Source organism: Marmota flaviventris, chromosome 9 (assembly GCF_047511675.1).
Source record: "Marmota flaviventris isolate mMarFla1 chromosome 9, mMarFla1.hap1, whole genome shotgun sequence".
NCBI classification, from domain to species: domain Eukaryota; kingdom Metazoa; phylum Chordata; class Mammalia; order Rodentia; family Sciuridae; genus Marmota; species Marmota flaviventris.
In genome coordinates this window covers 42,781,092-42,799,960 of record NC_092506.1, presented here as the reverse complement: position 1 = coordinate 42,799,960, position 18,869 = coordinate 42,781,092, and the positions used below count along the sequence as shown (strand labels likewise).

The following is an 18,869-nucleotide window of genomic DNA, read 5'->3' as shown; positions in this document are numbered from 1 at the left end:
ATCATATGTGAATTATGTATCAATAAAGTTGTTAAAAATTACCATGCAAGAAAATAAAACACATATTGAAAAGGCCTATCATGGATCTGGTACCTATAAAGTCATGGACCTATAAAGTCAACTTTGAGATCTATCTCAGTAAAAGTATTATATTTTAAATAAAATTTTAAAAAAGCTTAATAAACTCAAGGCAAAAACCCATATCACTAAAAAATAAACGAAATTCAGGTTGGCATCAGACATTTTGATAGCAACATACAAAAAAAGACAAATGTAGCACTTTCAATAAAACTCAAGGAAAGATATGGCGAGAATAGCTTCTGAGTTTGACAGCTGTGTTGAGTCTTAGTGTATTATATAGCCGGTGAAGTGCTAAGAAGGTATCTGGAACCAAGGGACCAGAATGCAAAAGATGGAAGCCAGAGAGTGCATAAAACTTCCAGAACATGCAAATAATTCATTATGGTTGGAATCTCTGTAAAGTGGAGTGGAGAGACTCCTAAGGCATTAATTTCATCAGGTAGTTCATTTATTCATGCATGTATTCAACTGACATTTCTTCGTTTAATTTCTCAGTTAATGTGCTACTGAAAGAGTTGTTTATGACATCTATTTAAAGATGTTTTAGTCAGCTTTTTGTTACTGTGACCAAAAGAGCCCACAAGAACAATTTAGAGGATAAAAACTTTGTCTCAAGGTTTCAGAGGTTCAGTCCATGGTTGGCCAACACCACAGCTCTGGGCCCAAGGTGAGGCAGAACATCATGGCAGAAGTGCATGGCAACCAGAAATCAGAGAAAGAACTCCACTCACAAGGAACAAAATGTAAAACTCAAAGGCATGCTCATACTGAGCTACCTCCTCTAGCTACACCCTCCCTGCTTACAGTTGCCACCCAGTTAATTCATATCAGAGGATTAACCCACTGACTAGGTTAAAACTCTCATAATTTAATCATTTCACCTCTGAACATTTTTGCATTGTGTCACACATGAGCTTTTGGGGGACACTACATATCTAAACCATAACAAGAGATGAGTGGAGGTTTCAGAGACTAGAGGAATATGCATACCAATTTTCATTTACAAATGAAAATGTAACAAGGCATTTACTTGAGTAATTTTCCAGTTGTTCCAAATATCTTCTTTCAAATGACAATTTGCATTTCAGTCTTCCCATCAAACCTAGTATGGGAAGTGCTGGTGGACATCATTTTAAATTTTATTTTTTTTAATTTTTCATTAGCACACAATCAATAGTTGTCCATATTTATAAGGTACAGTGTGACATTTCAATACATGTATATAATATATTCTGATCAAATCAAAGTAAAGAGCATTTCTATCTCATTATCATTTCTTTATGTTTGGAACTTTTGAGCTCTTCTCTTCTAGTTCTACATATAGTATATGATAGGCTTTTGATAACCACAGTCACCCAACTTTGGCATATAGCACTAGAACTTATTCCTTCTAAGTGTGTGGAACCCATTCTCCAACTTATTTCTATTCCCCTTCCAACTCGCCTTCCGAGACTCTAGTAATGACTATTCTGCTCTCCTATGCATTGAGATCAGTTTCTTTTTTCCTTTTTAGCTTCTACATATAAGAGAGAACATGCAGGATTTGTCTTTCTCTGACGTATTTCACTTAGCATAATATCTTCCCATTCCATCCATTTTGACTTGTGGACAATTAATTCATGTATGAGGCAGAGGGAAGCAAACTAGTTCATTGGCTAATCACTATTGGAATCATGGAAGGTGGTGATATACAGAAACTGATCAGGTTGACACAATTTGAGTGTATGGGTGCTAAAATAAATGAAATAAAAACCATCATTCTTGAGCATATATTCTATTGCAGAAACTAGTTTAGGTACTGTTGATGCCAAAGCAAATAAAAGCTGATGTTTGCTTTCATGTTATCCAAACATTGCTGATTACATCACAGTGTGTGAGTGGTATAGGCACTAGGTATGGTGAGAAGATTAGAATGTTAATCTTCATGTACTCTGGTAAGTGAGCATCCAAATTCTTACTGTAGTGCTTCATTTGAGGCTAAATTAACTTTCTATATATCTTCCTACACAATTGTGTGTTAGTTAAGACACTTCAGTTATAACAGAAAACAACTTGAATAACTTGAGCAAAAAAAGAGAGAATATTAAAAGTTTAGCAGATTATACCATGGAAAAAACATAAGGAAAAGGTGAAAGATTTATACAATCTGAAGAGAAACCAGAGTATAAAATACAACATACACTAGTATGGCAGTATGTAAAAAAGTGGATGTGTAACCGATGTGATTCTACAATCTGTATTCGGGGTAAAAATGGGAGTTCATAATCCACTTGAATCAAATGTATGAAATACGATATGTCAAGAGCTTTGTAATGTTTTGAACAACCAATAATAAAAAAAGAAAAAACATAAGGAAAATAATTTAGCTGGGTGTTATTGTATAGCTCTTGAATGTCTCCCCAAAAGTTTATTTATTGTAAACATACCCCCTAGGGCAACAAAGTTCAGAGGTGGGGCTTTAAGTCAATGATTAGGGGTCTGACCTCATCACTGGATTAATCCAGAAAATGGATTAATTCTTGAAAAGTTGAATGGCTTACTGGAAGGTAACTGTATGCAGATAGGGTGTAGCTAGAGGAATTAGGTCATCAGGGATGTGGCCTTGGGGACTCTATTGTTCCTGTGTTTCCCTGCTCCCTGCTTCTCAGCGGCCACAGCTGAGAAGCTTTCCTCCAGAATGCCTTTCCACCATGGTGTTTCTGCACTGGAGCCAGCCAACCATGGACTGAATCCTCTGAAACCATGAACAGAACTAAATCTTTTCTCCTCTAAGTTGTTCATGTCGAGTATTTTGGTCACAGCAATGAAAAGCAAACTAACACACTGAGTCACTGGAGGACGCAAAAGACTAAGGAACATTCAGGGGGCTCATTATCACTTATGTCACTTCGCCTTAGCATCAGGGAATACTCAAAGCAAAAAACAAAAAAATCTATATGATACATACAATTTAAAAAAGTAATTGCTATTCATGGGGCCTCAAAATAAATAGGTAAGGAGCGCAGGCTCCATTTTCTTTATGTAAAAGGCAAGGAAATAATCGCAGGGAGATGAAGTGATTTGTTCAAAGCCACACCCCGGTTTGATTGGTTAAACCCAGGATTTAGAATGGGGTCCTTCTGCCTCTTATCTATTCTGTTCCAATTAGTCTTCAATACCTTCTTCTTCTCTTACTAGTATGATTTTATAATTCCCTCACCTTCTTAATTTTTCTTTTATCATTCATTTTGGTCTTTGGAATTAAAGGAGTCACTTGCATGTCCTTAATAATAGGCTTATTTGAAACATGTCTGAAAACGGCTTTTAATTTATACCCTGTAACCTGAATATGAAGGGGCCACTAAAAAGAAGGGATAATTAAAGGGATGAGGAGGAGATTTCAGTCATCTCAGTGATTTTCTTATTATCATCCAGGAAATGCCTTATCGGAAATGGGCCATTATAGTCCCAAATGATGAGCCGGAGTTTGAAAAAAGGGGTTGAAACTTCATTAGACACTTTCTGAGCTTAGAGTTGTAGCCCATTGTTTTCCAAATTCCAATTTTTCCTCCACATTGAACAATAACTTTTTGATTAAACAGCTGGCAGTTACTATTGAATGCCTCACATTTAATAACAAAAGTCTTCCTTCAGAACAGGAAATTTTTATCTAAATTGCTTTGCTCTTCTTTGGTGATTGTGAACTTCTAAAGTCTGACAGGACTGATAGCTTGAAAAAATAAGAATTTCTTTCAAGAAGACGATGATTACTTTTTAAAAGGAAGAGCCCCAAACTAAATGAATAATTCATTGTGCATACTACAAAGCAGAAGTCAAGGCACACAAGTTGTCCTCTCTGTAAACATTATTAAAAAACAATCAAGTTTGTATTGGCACATTTATATCAGGAAGACTATAGAAGGCAGCTTTGAAAGAAGAAAAATATGAAAGCACCACTTAGCAGTAAGGACCTTTTTCTTTCTATTCTTTTCATAATAAGAGCAGCCGGCATTACGCAGCGCAGCTAGTACTGTGTGCCAAGCCCTCAACTAAGTCTTCTGTTCATTAGTTAACCCTTCCTGGGTCCCTGCCTGCCTTCCTGTTGGTTTTCCCTTTGTTTGAGATAAAATGGAACCATGGGAGAGAGGTAACTTGGGGTCAGACCCACAGATCGTTCTCCCAGGGCACAAAGCAAGGCAGAGAGGGACAAAGGGTACATTTAGAGGGGGGAAAGTGGAGAAAATCCAGCTCATTCTAATTATACTTCTTCATGATATTAATGGGTACTTAAAATTAAATTATAATGTTATTTGTCCACTGCTGTTCATTCACACTATAATTCAGGCTCCTGAGGCCAGGGATATGATACTATTCTTGTCAAAAATAAATTAACAGGTGCCTGCCTAGTTACCATCCATCCATCCATCCATCCATCCATCCATCATCTATCTATTCCTGCATTTATCGTTCACGACTGTTATTCATGGGAATGGTCAGGAGAAATCATCATTTCTTTATATGCCTCACACAAAGGTGGATGTTGAAGGATTTCTTTTTCTTTTGTACTGCTTTCCTGTTTTTTTCCCCTTAATTTGAATAGAAAAATTTTTAGCAATGGTCCACAGTAGAAAAATTTCTCCCTATACCTATCAGTCTACCCAGGAGATACTCTAAGAAGAGTCCCAGGTTTGCTCAGCTGTAGTGAAGATACATCTGACTGGATCAGCTCCCAAACCACCTGGTTCTGCTTCCTGAGGTCCGACCATGTGAAATCAGGCCTCCATCAGAGAGTTTCTTGTGTATGTGGGGTCAGGCTGGTACCTCTAAGTTAGATTTTGTGAGATGCCCCAAGACTTTTTATTGTAGCATTCCAAAGTCCTGAAAAAGTAAAAAGATCAAAGAATATGAATCCCTGCTTGAATCTGAGAGACTGTAATGTTTGGGGCAGGTGTGTGTGCCTGTGTAGACTGTGGCTGTCTAAGGACTTTGTGCAGAGAGAGCAACACATTTCCTTTGTTCCTTATCACAGCTGCTGGACCCTGACATATTCCACATGCATTGTTTGGAAATATTCAATCTCAGGGCCTTCAGAAGATATTCATTTGCTTTGGGAAGCTTTAAACTGTTATATGAGAATGTCATACATGCTCCCTGCATGACAGATAGCTTTTGGATGTTCATGTATTTATATAACAAGTAGCAAATGGAGATTGGATTAGAAGACTTTATATATCCTTTCCAACCCCCCAGAGTTCTGGTTACCAATGTGTGTTTATAGAAGCAACTGAGTTTTCATTAGTCATCATGAGGACCTAACATTGGCTCTTCATCTAAGTGACTAATAAAATTGTTTTCCACCAAATTACCACCCCTCATGAACGTCGGCAAGTATTTTGGAGGCAACTAGCCTGGGATAAAATTGAATGTTAAGAGTAGCACCTCTGATCTTAACCCCTGGAATAGGTAGGACCAAGGGCTATGGCTCTGATGTGCTGTTGGTGGCACCTTTTAGGGAGTAAATTCAGGGTTCATGCTCTGCTCTGTTACTATCAGATTGCTCTGTAGCTCCTTTTGTAGAAATTGTGAGGCTGACACTGGGTTCTTGGTGCTTTAACTGGTCAAGCCAAGTGGCTTCTATGGAGTTTTTGATATTTTGTTTGAAAATATTTTCAATTAAAGTATTTTTTAGATTATTCTGTGAAAATAAGAGCATCAATTCTATTCAATAACACTAATAATGTTCCACTTGTAAAAAGCATTTTACCTTATAAAGTGCTTTTAGAGTGTGTTATCTGAATGTTCATAGAAAATCTGTATAATCGTTATTGCTATTAAAAGTTAACTCAGTGGTAGAGAATTTGCCTGGCATACATGAGGCCCTGAATTCAATCTCAGCACTGAAAAAAAAAAAGTTTATGGATGAGTCAATCACAGTGGTCCCTGTCTAATCCCAGCAACTCTAGAGGCTAAGGCAGGAGGATTGCAAGTTTGAGGGCAGCCTCAGTAACTTATCAAGACCCTGTCTCAAAATGAAAAACAAAAAAGGACTTGGAATGTAGCTCAATGGTTGAGCATATGGATTCAATCCCCATTACTGAAAAAAAAAAAAAAAAGAAAAAAGAAAGTTTATGGGTGAAAAGCCTGAGAAACCAAAGAAAATCTATAACTTTCCTTAAGTCATAAAGCATAAATAGTAAAGGTAAGACACAAATGATCTTTTTGTATCTCTTACTGTTTATGTAATCCACTGATCAAATATTTGACTTTTTTTTGGGGGGGGGGCGGGACTAGTGATTGAACTCAGGGGCACTTGACCACTGAGCTACATCCCCAGCCTTTTTTTTTTTTTTTTGTATTTTATTAAGAGGCAGGGTCTTACTGAGTTGCTTAGAACCTCGCTTTTGCTGAGGCTGGCTTTGAACTTTTGATCCTCCCATCTCAGCCTCCCAAGCTGCTGGGATTACAGGTGTGTACCACCACACGTGACTGAATATTTGATTTTTTAAGGTCAGAAGTACCTGAAGATGAGGCAACATGGTATGGCAAATGTTCACACTTGGGTTTTCATTTAGGCTTACCATTTACTGACTGGCACTAGGCAAGTCATTTATTTTTTTTTATTTTTAAATATAGGTTCTTTTTTTTTTCCTGTATTCAGAACATTTTTTTGGTTGTCCTTTGTTTTATTATTAGTTGTTCAAAACATTACAAAGCTCTTGACATATCATATTTCATACATTTGATTCAAGCAGATTATGAACTCCCATTTTTACCCCGTATACATAATGCAGATTCACATCGGTTACACATCCACTTTTTTTTTTTTAATATTTATTTTTTAGTTGGACACAATATCTTTATTTATTTATTTTTATGTGGTGCTGAGGATTGAACCCAGGGCCTTGCACGTGCTAGGCAAGCACTCTACCACTTAGCCACAACCCCAGTACACATCCACTTTTTTACATACTGCCATACTAGTGTCTGTTGTATTCTGCTGCCCTTCCTATCCTCTACTATCCCCCCTCCCCTCCCCTCCCCTCGCCTCCCATCTTCTCTCTCTACCCCATCTACTGTAATTCATTTCTCTCTCTTGTTTTTTCCCCCTTCCCCTCACTTCCTCTTATATGTAATTTTGTATAACAATGAGGGTCTCCTTCCATTTCCATGCAATTTCCCTTCTCTCTCTCTTTCCCACCCCCCTCTCGTCCCTGTTTAATGGTGATCTTCTTCTCATGCTCTTCCTCCCTATTCTGTTTCTTAGTTGCTCTCCTTATAACAAAGATGACATTTGGCATTTGTTTTTTAGGGATTGGCTAACTTCACTTAGCATAATCTGCTCTAGTTAGGCAAGTCATTTAAGTTCTGCATGCCTGTCGTTTGAGGACAGCAGTATCTGTCTTTTAGAGTTATTGCAAGAATTTTAAAGTATGTAAACTTCTGTCATGTGGTAAATACTCTCTAAAGGCGATTCTTGTGGCTTTTGAGGCAGTCTGTCTCTCCAGGTTTGATGTTTTCTGTACTTGTTCAGTGGTCCTCTCTCATCTGATGGAACACCCTGCAGAGAATGGACATTTGTGTATTCAGCTCAGACTGCTAGAAAATTTTTCCTACCCTGAGTCAAAATGACCACCTTACAGCTTCCACCTGTTGATATTTACTTCACTCTTTTGAGTGACATCAGCAAATTTCATCCTACTTCTATAAGACAGTCTTCAAATATTTGAAGACCTTATCAAATTTCCCTTAATCTAAAGATTGACATCTCTGTTCCTTCAACCATTCATCAATTGATTTGGCTCATGAGGCCCTCACACTCTTGCTTGTTTCCTTCTGAAGTATGTCATTGAAATTTCTAGTGTGATTATCTCTGGGCAAGTTGACTCAGACTAAAATGAGATAATTACCTCCTTCTTGTGGTATAACATCCTTATCTTTGTTCACTGTTGACCAAAAGGTCTAAGATTTTTTTTTTCCAGTATGTATTTCTGTTTGACCCCTTAGATCTGAGTCTATAAGGAGCATATTTACCCCAAGCATTGAAACTTTCATTTTTCCACATTCAATTTTATCTTATCTGAGTTGGTACTCTTCCCCACCTATTAATATCTCTTTTAATCCTGATGGTGTTATGCTAACTCTTTTATGAGTGAAACCATCATGTCAGCTTCATATTTTCCTGCAGATTCAAGAAGCTCAAATCTGTTATTCTGCCAAATTACAGATGTAAACCCTCAATGGAACAAATTTCTATAAGCTTATTTGACCCTGATCTGCAAAACAGAATCCACATCTGGATTATGCATTTCAGGAAGAAAGTAATGGTTGGTAAGAACTAGTGGAAGGGAGGTATTAGAGACAAAAATACAGTTAAGGACGGAAATCATCTTCGAGTTGGAGGTCCAGATAAGGAGAAAAAAAGGATATAGTTAAAATTTAGTTGATAAGCAGGAAAAAGCATGAGTTTGACAAGTGTTTTCTAAGTGAATGAAACAGGCCTCAAGTAGACTGATGTCTGAGAAGATCTTTCTCCTGTTTGGAGTTTGTTCACATCCTGCTCTGGCAAAGTCTTTTCTGCAGTATTTGCTAATCTCATTTGCATACTGCGGCCTTCCTATTTAACACACCAAAGACATCTTCCTTACAGGTTTCATCTTTGTCTTTGCTTTTTTGTTTGCATTTGTATTTGCTCTGCAATCAGCTGCAATGAACAGTTTGGAAGCCTACTGAGCTTTGCCACAGGTCCTCCCTCCTGTTTTCTGAATGGATTTAGCTGGGAATTCAGTTCTTACCTGTTGGGGGCATACTGTATTCATCTGCATAGTCCCTGTCTCCAGTGCAGTCTGTTTTCTCCTGTATAATGCTAGAGGTTAGTTTTTAATTTGGTCATTTGTTGAGTGTCATCTGGGTTTGTTAAACAGATGGTAGGAGGGGACTGCAGGGCTCCTCTTGGGGGCATTTCTTTCATGTCCTTCTGGAACAAGCCCTGTGTGCTATGTATTCCATGTTAGCAAATAATTTACAACAGCCAGGAAAACCTGACTTAGAAATTCAACAAGTAACTAATCAGTATACAGTTGGAAGAGCACCCTGTCACAGCAGGCTAGCTTTGAGGAACCCCTGTGTAGAGTTGCAATGACTTATGGTTTGAATGTTCACCATTTGCGGGTGTCAAGAATAATGCCTGTGACACCAGAGAGATTTCTTTTGCTTTTCTGGTGGGGCTCAAGAACTTTGTTGTTCTCACATCTGCCCTGTGAGCCCAACAGGGAAAGGACTGCCTTATCCTTCTTTTAGCATAAGGCCAGAAGAGGGGCTTAGCCTTGCACTCAAAGTCACCCATCGCCATGTTAGGAATCAGATGGGAATTCTCTTGTGCTCTGCATAGGAAAATCTCTCCAGGGAGCACCTTGATATTCACTCATGCTGATAAAAGGTGGTGAAGATGAGGCTTTGCATAGCAAAGGAAGGCCACCGCAACTTTCCTCTCTGGGAGGCACGTGAGAGCTTTACTTCAATTTCAGGCAAAACCTAAGATAAACCTCTTCATTTAGTGTCTCATTTGGGCGTCATATTGTCTTATTGAACAGGGGCATAATACATGTCGATTCACATGATTTACATTGGAAATTCATTCTTCTATATAATTGGGAAAGGTACTATGGAGTCCCTTCAGAGGCCTTTCTTTGTCCAAATAAATTAAAATCCAATATTCCTTCATAAGTAGTGTTGTTGAACCATCACATAGCTTTGTGTAGAGCTCCGAGGGCTTTATCTTTTAATGGAAAAATCAAGTTCTTCATAGAATATTGACTGTCCTTCTAAATAGACGTGACACCTGCCAGCAAGGATATTCTTAACCAAAGTCATAAATAGGAGAGGGTATGCCTTGTGAAGAGAATTCCTTATGTGAGTCCTGGATTCAGTGACTTTCACAAGGAGTGTATCAGTTACTCTGCAGCATTCATTCATCCTAAGCAAGTTTTGTATTTGACTGGATATTTAATTTTGCATGGTATTGTATTAGAAATGAGATGCCTACACTTTGCTGATAGATACTAATAGAATGCAAATTTCCCACAGTTCTACCAATACAGCTTAATAGGCAGCACCTTGTTTAATGGCTCAAGTGAGCGCAAAGCCTCAGAAACGTGACTAAGTGGGAATTAGGTTTTCTTCAGCCAAAAGAAAGGGAGATTTTAGATGGTTGTAGAGTAAATGCATTAGTTGTGTCAGACAGCCTCTGGGAATGTGATAAATTTGGGCGGATTATAATGTAATCAACTTAAGCTGTAAATCATTCGCTTATCAAAAGGATTGCACTTGATCTAATTAATTTTCAAGTTGCTGCCTATTTTTCCTTCTCTTTCTGAAATACATCTACCTGGCTTTCCTGTTTTGTGAGTTGTCTGCCTGATAGATTTACACTCACTATCCCTATCTCTTTTCTGTGTGAAAAACAGTAAGAAGGGTTCATCTTGCTCTTTCTTTCCAGCTTCTTGTGTAAACCTCACGAGATGGGGATGGTGGAGGAATACACAGGAAAAGGGTTATCACCTTTCATTCATTTTTATTTCCTTCAGGACTATCTGAATAATGTAAAGTGTTGAGTTTCACTACCTCTCTTCTCATTCAGGATTATTTAGTTTTGTGAGCTGCTCATCATAAAGTTCTGCCCTAGTAAGGCTTTTGTAACTAAATGACTATAGTCCTCCTATTTGGAAGGTAGTGTCAGAGAATATTTGTTCATTCATTTGATCAATACAAGGAGCAGTCACCTACGTTGGCTGGGCCCTTTTCCAGACACTTGAAATGATGGATTGAAGAAAACAGTGTTCTTGCTTTCAAGGTGCTTCTACTCTGGTATGAGGAGACTGTCAATCAGCAAAGAGCTAATTTAGAGGAGTTGTCTGTGTTGATCCTTGCTCACCCTACATGGAGTAGCTCTAACTACCTGCTCACTGAATCTTGATAAAGAAGCTACAGATTCCTGGGGTCACCAGAGCAACCAGATGGTTAGGAGCTACTTTACATAGGACAATCAGGTAGGTAGAGAAGACCACTGAACAGGTGCAGGGATGCTGTGGCCAGGGTTCCTTTTCTTCCAGATCAACACATAATAGGTGGAAGTAGCAGTCAGGAAGTATAGGCACAGCTTGCAGGTGAAAGTGCTAGGTCCTGGGATGCCAGGAAAAGCCAGTTCCTTCTTCCCTGGTAGCAAGGTCTGAAAAGGAAGACCCACCATGATACAAGTGCAGAGACCCCCAGGGTATAGTAGGGCACAGTGCCATAAGCTGAGCGATGGGAGAATGTGTCATCCGAGTGGGGAGGGTCTCAGATTAGTAAAGAATAACATATAGGGAAGCCAGGATTATGAACAAAAATATATAAAAATGGATATGTAGGCCAAACTGAAAGAAGAATGTGGGTGGGATAGAATGCCTTGCTCACTATGGACCTTTACTAACTAATCAACTGGCTAAATCCATGGACCTGGGGAGAGTGAACCAGCCTTGGTCACATGCTTTGTCTCATGAACTTCTTTCCCCTTTTCCTTCTTGATAAGTGAAGTTAGGAACTATAATTTATTTGAATGAGTTTTTACATTGCCGTTTTAGGAAAAAAAAATACAAGCAACAACAACAAAAAAACCGCGATGCCTGTATGTGGCATGAGAACATACCAGCATATCAGGATGTACCAATCATATCCTCTTCTACTCAGACCTGGCTTAAAAACTACCAAATTTTTAAGTACTTTCTGAGCAGCCATGGAAGATTATATCTATTCAGTTGTTTGTTCTGCAAGTATTTACTATTACTGCAACCAGGTATTATTTCCAATTCTTATTACTTTAACTCTTTGGGAAATAATAGATTGGATGTAGTTTCTGTGTCTGGGACTATTCTTCTTTCCTGGTCTGGAGAGGCGAAACAGGAAGGTGGCCTTTGCACAAATTGTGGGATCTGGGTTCAAGTCCTAGCTTTGTTGCTTACAGGTTGCTTAACTGTGGACATGTGCTTTAACCTTGCTTAGCCAAGAAAACCCACCTGATAGTGGTGTTGTGAGGATAAAGTGAAATAGTGTACTGAAAGCCCCAGTACAAGACTTGGCACACACTAGGTTCATGTGCCATGCCAGCTCTACTTTATTCTTCTCTCAAAACTTGCCTATGGCACCTCCTTTTTTGAAAAGTTTTCTCTGACTATGGCAGGCAGCCTTCTTTTTTTCCCCTTTCTTATTTGATACCATGAAGCATTGCACATAATATATTGAAAATTAAGGTGCATACATTCATGATGTCTCTTGGTCTCAGGCATTGGCCCTGAAGGAAAGAACTTTGGCAATCTTATTTTTTGGTACCAGGAATTGAACTCAGGAGTGCCTAACCACTGAGCAACATCCCCAGCCCTTTTTTATTTTTTATTTTGAGATAGGGTCTTGCTAAGTTGCTTGGGACCTTGCTAAATTGCTGAGACTGGCTTTGAACTCCTGATCCTCCTACCTCAGCCTCCTGAGCTGCTGGGATTATAGGCATGAGCCAGCACACCCTGCTAGGACTTGGCCATCTTAAATTTGCCTGTGTGAATCCCCATAGCCAGGATAGTGACACGTATGTTATAGGAGTCAGAAGTTTATGGATTTTTTTCTATCAATATAATTTTTAAAAATTTTAAATAGGTATCTATGACAGCAGAATACATTTTGATTCATTGTACAAAATTGCAGCACAACTTTTCATTTCTCTGGTTGTACACAATGTAGTATCACACCTGATGTACAATCATACATGTATCTAGGGTAATGATGTCCATCTCATTCTACCATCTTTCCTATCCTCATACCCGCTTCCCACCCCTTCCTTCCCTTTGCCTCATCAAAATTCCTCCATTTTTTCAATGTCCCCCCCCCATTATGGATCAGCATCCACTTATCAGAACATTCAGCCTTTGGTTGAATGTTGATAAAGAAACCACAGTTTCTTTATCCATTCATCTATTGAAGGGCATCTAGGTTGGTTCCTCAGTTTAACTATTATGAATTGTGCTGCTATAAACATTGACATGGCTGTGTAACTATAGTATGCTGATTTAAAATCCTTTGGGTGTAGACTGAGGAGTGGGATAGCTGGGTCAAATGGTGGTAAGTTTGCAGATTTTAAGGAAACATCATCAGCCAGAATAGGTGTGTATCAGAAGGCTCCATTCCTTACCAGACTGAAGAGCAAGGAGTTTACTATAGTAGCTTTGATCTTTAATTTCAGCTGACTGGGTTGATACCAAATTTATGTGGCACATCACTGTGCCCTACATGCCTGTTTACAAGAGCCAGTCCACCCAGACTGTATCTCAGGGATCAGCAGACTATTTTTGGTCAAGATTCAGAATGCATTTGTCTAGCAGATGAACAGCATGACTTCCTCTTGTGTAGGCATACATGTAGGAATGTGATAGTCCTATTTATTAGTTTATGGCATCTTACCAGCACTGGTCTGAGCAGTACCCCTTCCTTGTTTCATGTCATTCACTTTTCCCTGCCTCACCATTCTCAGAAGCCATGTGATAGAAAAACACCATGTGTATCTTTGTTTTTAAAAAATGTTTGCAGTACCAGGGATTGAACTCAGGACTCATGCATGCTAGACAAGTACTCTATCTGTGAGTCACATCCCCAAGCCTGTCTGTATCTTTGGCTGATAGATAATACTGTTTTGCATGTGTGTCTTTTAGTTTACATGTTATAAACCTTTGGGGGGCTTTTTAAAACGTATTTTTAAAACTTCTTATTTTAAAATAATTTTAATTTCACAGAAAATTCACAAGAACAATACAAAGAGTAATCATGTATTCTTTATACAGATTTGTGTTTTTCTCCATAAAAAATAATGCATGTGCATTTATATGTATATGTATTTATGTAGATGCACATTGTTATTTTGAGCCCTTTGAGAATAAATTGCAAACATCAAGACCCTCTACCCCTACATACCATAATTCTGTTTCCTAAGAAGACACTTAAATATACACTATATAAGAAGTCACTTAAATATACACTTCCTAGTTACTAAAATCAGGAAATTGAGTGTCAATACAATATTATTATATCTACAGATTTTATTTAAATTTCACTGTTTTTTTTTTTTTTTCCTAGTAATGTCCTTTATGGAACTCTTTCTCCCGACTCAGGATCCAATCCAGGATTCCATCTTACACTTAGCTCTTATGTATCTTTGAACTATTTTTTTTTTAAGAGAGAGAGGAGAGAGAGAATTTTATTTTTAATATTTATTTTTTAGTTCTCGGCGGACATAACATCTTTGTTTGTATGTGGTGCTGAGGATCGAACCCGGGCCGCACGCATGCCAGGCGAGCGCGCTACCTCTTGAGCCATATCCCCAGCCCAATCTTTGAACTCTTTTAATTTGCAACCGTTCTTTCATCTTTCTTTTTCATGACATTGATATGTTTAAGAGGATAAGCAGTTACTTTCTGGAATGTCATTCAACATAGGTTTGCCAGATGTTTCCTCTCAATTACATTGCCTCCACTTAAAAAAAAAAAAATACCATGTTTTTAAAACTCTTTTTCTGTTGCTGCAACTATATCTAGTTGGTTGATTATCCCGGCTCTGTGGAATCCTCTAGTGAGAGTTGCCTTTTGGAAAGAACTGGCAGAGCTAGAGGAAGGCTGCATCAAGCAGATTTTTTAATTTTTTTGGCATGAGAAGGAGGTCCTGGTGGGGGCTGTATGACAGAGGAAATTGGAACACCACCTTGACGCATGTGTCATGGGTTGTTCTGCTCTAGCTGCTGGTGGTGGGCCTCAGATGTTTGCTTCCCCAACCATTTCTAAGGCACAAGGAGCTATTATGCTTATAGAAGACAAGGCAGGATACGAAGTTGATCTTTTAGATTGTTCCGTCCTTCATTCACTCATGCACTTAATAAACATTGATTAAGGGCCTACTCTGCTCGTTGGAGCTCATCTTCTAGCATATTGAACACCAGAAAGAAAGATTTCAAACTGAAAGTTCCTCTCTGAGAGGCAAATGTTTGAAAATGAAGGTTAAGGTAAATAGTTTGACATTTTCAATTTATTAGTAAAACAACCTTATAGAAAATTGTTTCTGCATCTTCTCCTAAATACAGTGATTTCTATTTCTCTCTGGCCTTTCTCATATTTACCAACATGGAACATAAATTTTGCATCATTATCTCCATAGTACATAAATAATTTTGCATTCCATGTTCTCCAGTGAAAATTATTTTGAATATAGTTTACCATTTTTCATAACCTGCATATTTATCACTCTTAATGATTGCAGTAAATTCTTTCAAGCTGTTCTACTATGACTTATGCATTTCTCTTTTGTGGTAAATTTGACTTGTTTCTAATTTTTTTTAACTAGTATTGTGTGTGTGTGTGGGGGGGTCCCTTTCAGGAGGAAGAATATAGAAGGCCTTTTGTTAAAGCAGTTTTGATAAATTGTTTCATTCTAACAAAGAAAGGTTGGATTGCTGTGAAGAAAACACAGACTGTCTTTTTAAGGGAAACATTTTCCTTTAATTATATTTTGAGTTTCATTTTATAATGGAAAGATAATTAGTAGAGAAAGATCTGATGCATTTCATATTCCTGACAATACTTTCCAGATATTGTTGGTTTCCAGGGGATAGTAGAGTAATGGGCTATGAAGCTAAGATATAAGGCTGCCGTGTGGCAGGCAGCTCCCAACTGCCCCAGTCTTGCGATCGTTCATTTTGCTTCACACAACTGGAGGATCTTGTGTTCCACCACACTTTCCTTCTGAGAGTCACTGGAGGAATACATCACCCTCTGGCAGGAGGCCATCAGCTCTCTCACAGCAGGAAACATGGGTTAATCACCCTGACCTCTGGACACACCTGAGGAATGAACTCTCTGCAGCTGCTCTGTGAAGAGACTGAGGAAAGCAGGAACAGGCAGGAACTGAGATTGCACATGGAACTGAGATTGACAGTTCATCTTCCCTGGGAATCCTCTGAGCTTGAGGTGTGGAGAGGTATTTGCCAGAAATGAGCTGGAGGCTTGTCATCAGCTGGTGATTGCAGTAACCATTTCTAAAGAGAGAACAAATATAAGAATTTGTGACTGATTAACTGGGCTTGGGTGGGGCTGAAAAACAGACAATCAGTGGTTTGGCAGGCTCTGAAGGAATCTTCAAAGATCCTGGAGTTGTGGACTCTTCTGCATTAGTTATATGCCCATTATGTATCAGATGAAGATTTTCTTCACTTATAGAATGTGAAGAAAAACCTCCCTTTTGTTGAATGGAGACTGGAACTTGTGGTTTTTTTTTTTTTTTTTTTTTTTGGTGAGGGCGTGGTTACCAGGGATGGAACTCACGAGCACTTGACCACTGAGCCACATCTCCAACCCTATTTTGTATTTGATTTAGAGACAGGGTCTCACTGAGTTGCTTAGCACCTCACTTTTGCGAGGCTGGCTTTGAACTCTCAATCCTCCTAACAGCCTCCTGAGCTGCTGGGATAACAGGTGTGCACCACCTTGCCTGGTGGACCTTATGGTTTTATAATTTTACTGCTCTATTTTCTTGCTGCTTAGTGTGGAATGTGGAACCTAAAAAGTTGTCTTTTTTTGGTGTGTGCATGGTACAGGGATCAAACCAGGGACAGTTTACCATTGAGCTATATTCTCTGCCCTTTTTATTTTTTGGTTTTTATTTTGAGACAGGGTCTTGCTAAGCTGCTGGTCCTGAACTTGCAATGCTCCTGCTTCAGCCTCCTGAGTTTCTGGAATTGCATGCATGTGCCACTATGCCCAGCCAATAAAGATTTTTGATTGGATAATGACTTCAGTTACTGGATTTTGTAGACTAAGCATGTGATCATCTGGGAAGCTGAAGCCCACTGGGTTAAGGGCTTCTCTCAGGTTACTATAAAAATGAGTAACAGCTAACTAAACCAAGCCCAGCAACAGTAGGGTACAATGGAAAGTCCATGGGCTTTGGAGCCAGGGAGATGAGGATTATTTTCCTGATTTTACTATTACCTTCTGTCTTCACTTGGTTGATCTGTTTGCATTCTGAGAACCTAAGTGTTTTCACCTTATCATTTGAATAAAATTGCTTTTCTTGGGGTTTGTATCAACTTCATTGCTCACAGTAGACAAAAATGTTGCCTTCTTCTTTCTCTGCCAAAAGGGAGATGATCAAAAGGCAGGAGGTAGGGTGGACAAGATAATATGTCCAGATCTCTGCATTCACATTCCTTGAAATTCACATTTCAAGCATACCATATCGTGTCTCCATCTGTCCATGCCAGCAGCTAATGCGGCAGGACTTCAAACAGCATGTGCACCTTTTGGTTTTGCTTTCAGCCTCTCTATTGTAACTGTGTTCTTTGCCTCTGCAGGATTTATGAACGTGTGATAGACACTCCAGAGACCAACCTTCCCCCAGGAAGCAATTTATGGCTTGGTCAGCGAAACCAAAAGCATGGCTTATTCAAAGTAAGCACTAACTTTCTATTTTATTTACACACACACACACACACACACAAAGACACACACACACACACAACACATATGATGCTTAATTCTCAATGTTGCTGGAGATGTGTATTGATTACATTAGTGGGAAGGACATGGCATAATTATTGATGATAATTGAACACTTACTGTATGCCACATGCTTTTCTATTGTGTGACATGAATTAACTCATCTCATTGTCACAATGACTTTATAAAGTAGATAGCTTGCAACCAGGCAGAGAGCTAAGTGACATGTCCAAGGGTCACACAGCTTACTGCACTAGGCATGTTCAGGCATGGGTGATCCAGAATGTAGCTGATCCTTAGAATGTGTCTTAACTGCCTGATTTGGGGGACTTAAAGTAATATGATAATCTTTGAATTGGTTGTAGAACCAATAAGATAATGTTAATTCAGTTAGGGATAGAAATCTCTCTCTATCTATATATTTAAAATAGGACCCAATCTCAGCTTCTTTGAGCTTTGTTTTTCTTGCCTGTCAAGAGGGTTTTACAATAACTGCATTATTGTACTTCAAGAAGACACAAGGATATGGCGATAAAATGAATTGAAAACACCGTGAAATTGTAAGATAGTCTTGTTCTTTAAAAGAACGACAGACTTTTGCCTCTGGCAATATGGTAGACCAGATATAATCTAAAAATCCTCTTGATTCAAAATTCTTGTAAGTCTGGATAAAATACAACAGAAATCTTTTAAAACTCATCATTGCACTTGTAAGAAGGAAAATCTTTTAGGGACTAAATATATTGAAGAGAAAGAAAACCAGAAGGGTATCCACCAATACTAGAAACTTAGAGGATGAGATGTTTCCTTTTCCTTTTTTAAAAATTTAGGCTATAATTTACATACAGTAAAATTTGCGCCTTTAAATACCTAGTCTTATGAGCCTTGGAAAACCTGTATTCTCATAATCACTATTAGAGTCAAGATGAAGAAGCATCCCATCACCTCCCAAAATTTCCATATGCCCTTTGTATTCAAATTTAAGCCTGTAGCAACCACTGATTTGTTTTATGATCCTGAAGTTTGCCTTTTCCAGAATGTTACATAAATGAAATCATTTATATATGTAATTATGTAAGTATGTATGTTGGGTCTTGTGTGTATAGGTGGTTTGTTCTTTTCTATTGCTGAGCAGTGTTTCAATTCTATTGTAAACACAGTTTATTCATTCCTCAGTTGGTGGATTTGGGCTGTTTTTAATTTGGAGCAATAATAAATAACACTGCTATAACCATTTGCATACAAGTTTTT

The 18,869-nt window shown here is 38.4% G+C and overlaps 1 protein-coding gene across 3 annotated transcripts in view; it reads left to right on the top strand.

Annotated features, from left to right (window-relative positions):
* The window catches only part of Nell1 (neural EGFL like 1), a 794,610-nt gene that overhangs the window by 156,572 nt on the left and 619,169 nt on the right, over nucleotides 1–18,869 (top strand). For all 3 annotated transcript variants that reach the window (XM_071617126.1, XM_071617125.1, XM_071617124.1), the window contains one exon: nucleotides 17,474–17,570. In XM_071617126.1, coding sequence (XP_071473227.1) covers nucleotides 17,474–17,570 — 97 coding nt within the window. The remainder of the gene's footprint in view (nucleotides 1–17,473; nucleotides 17,571–18,869) is intronic.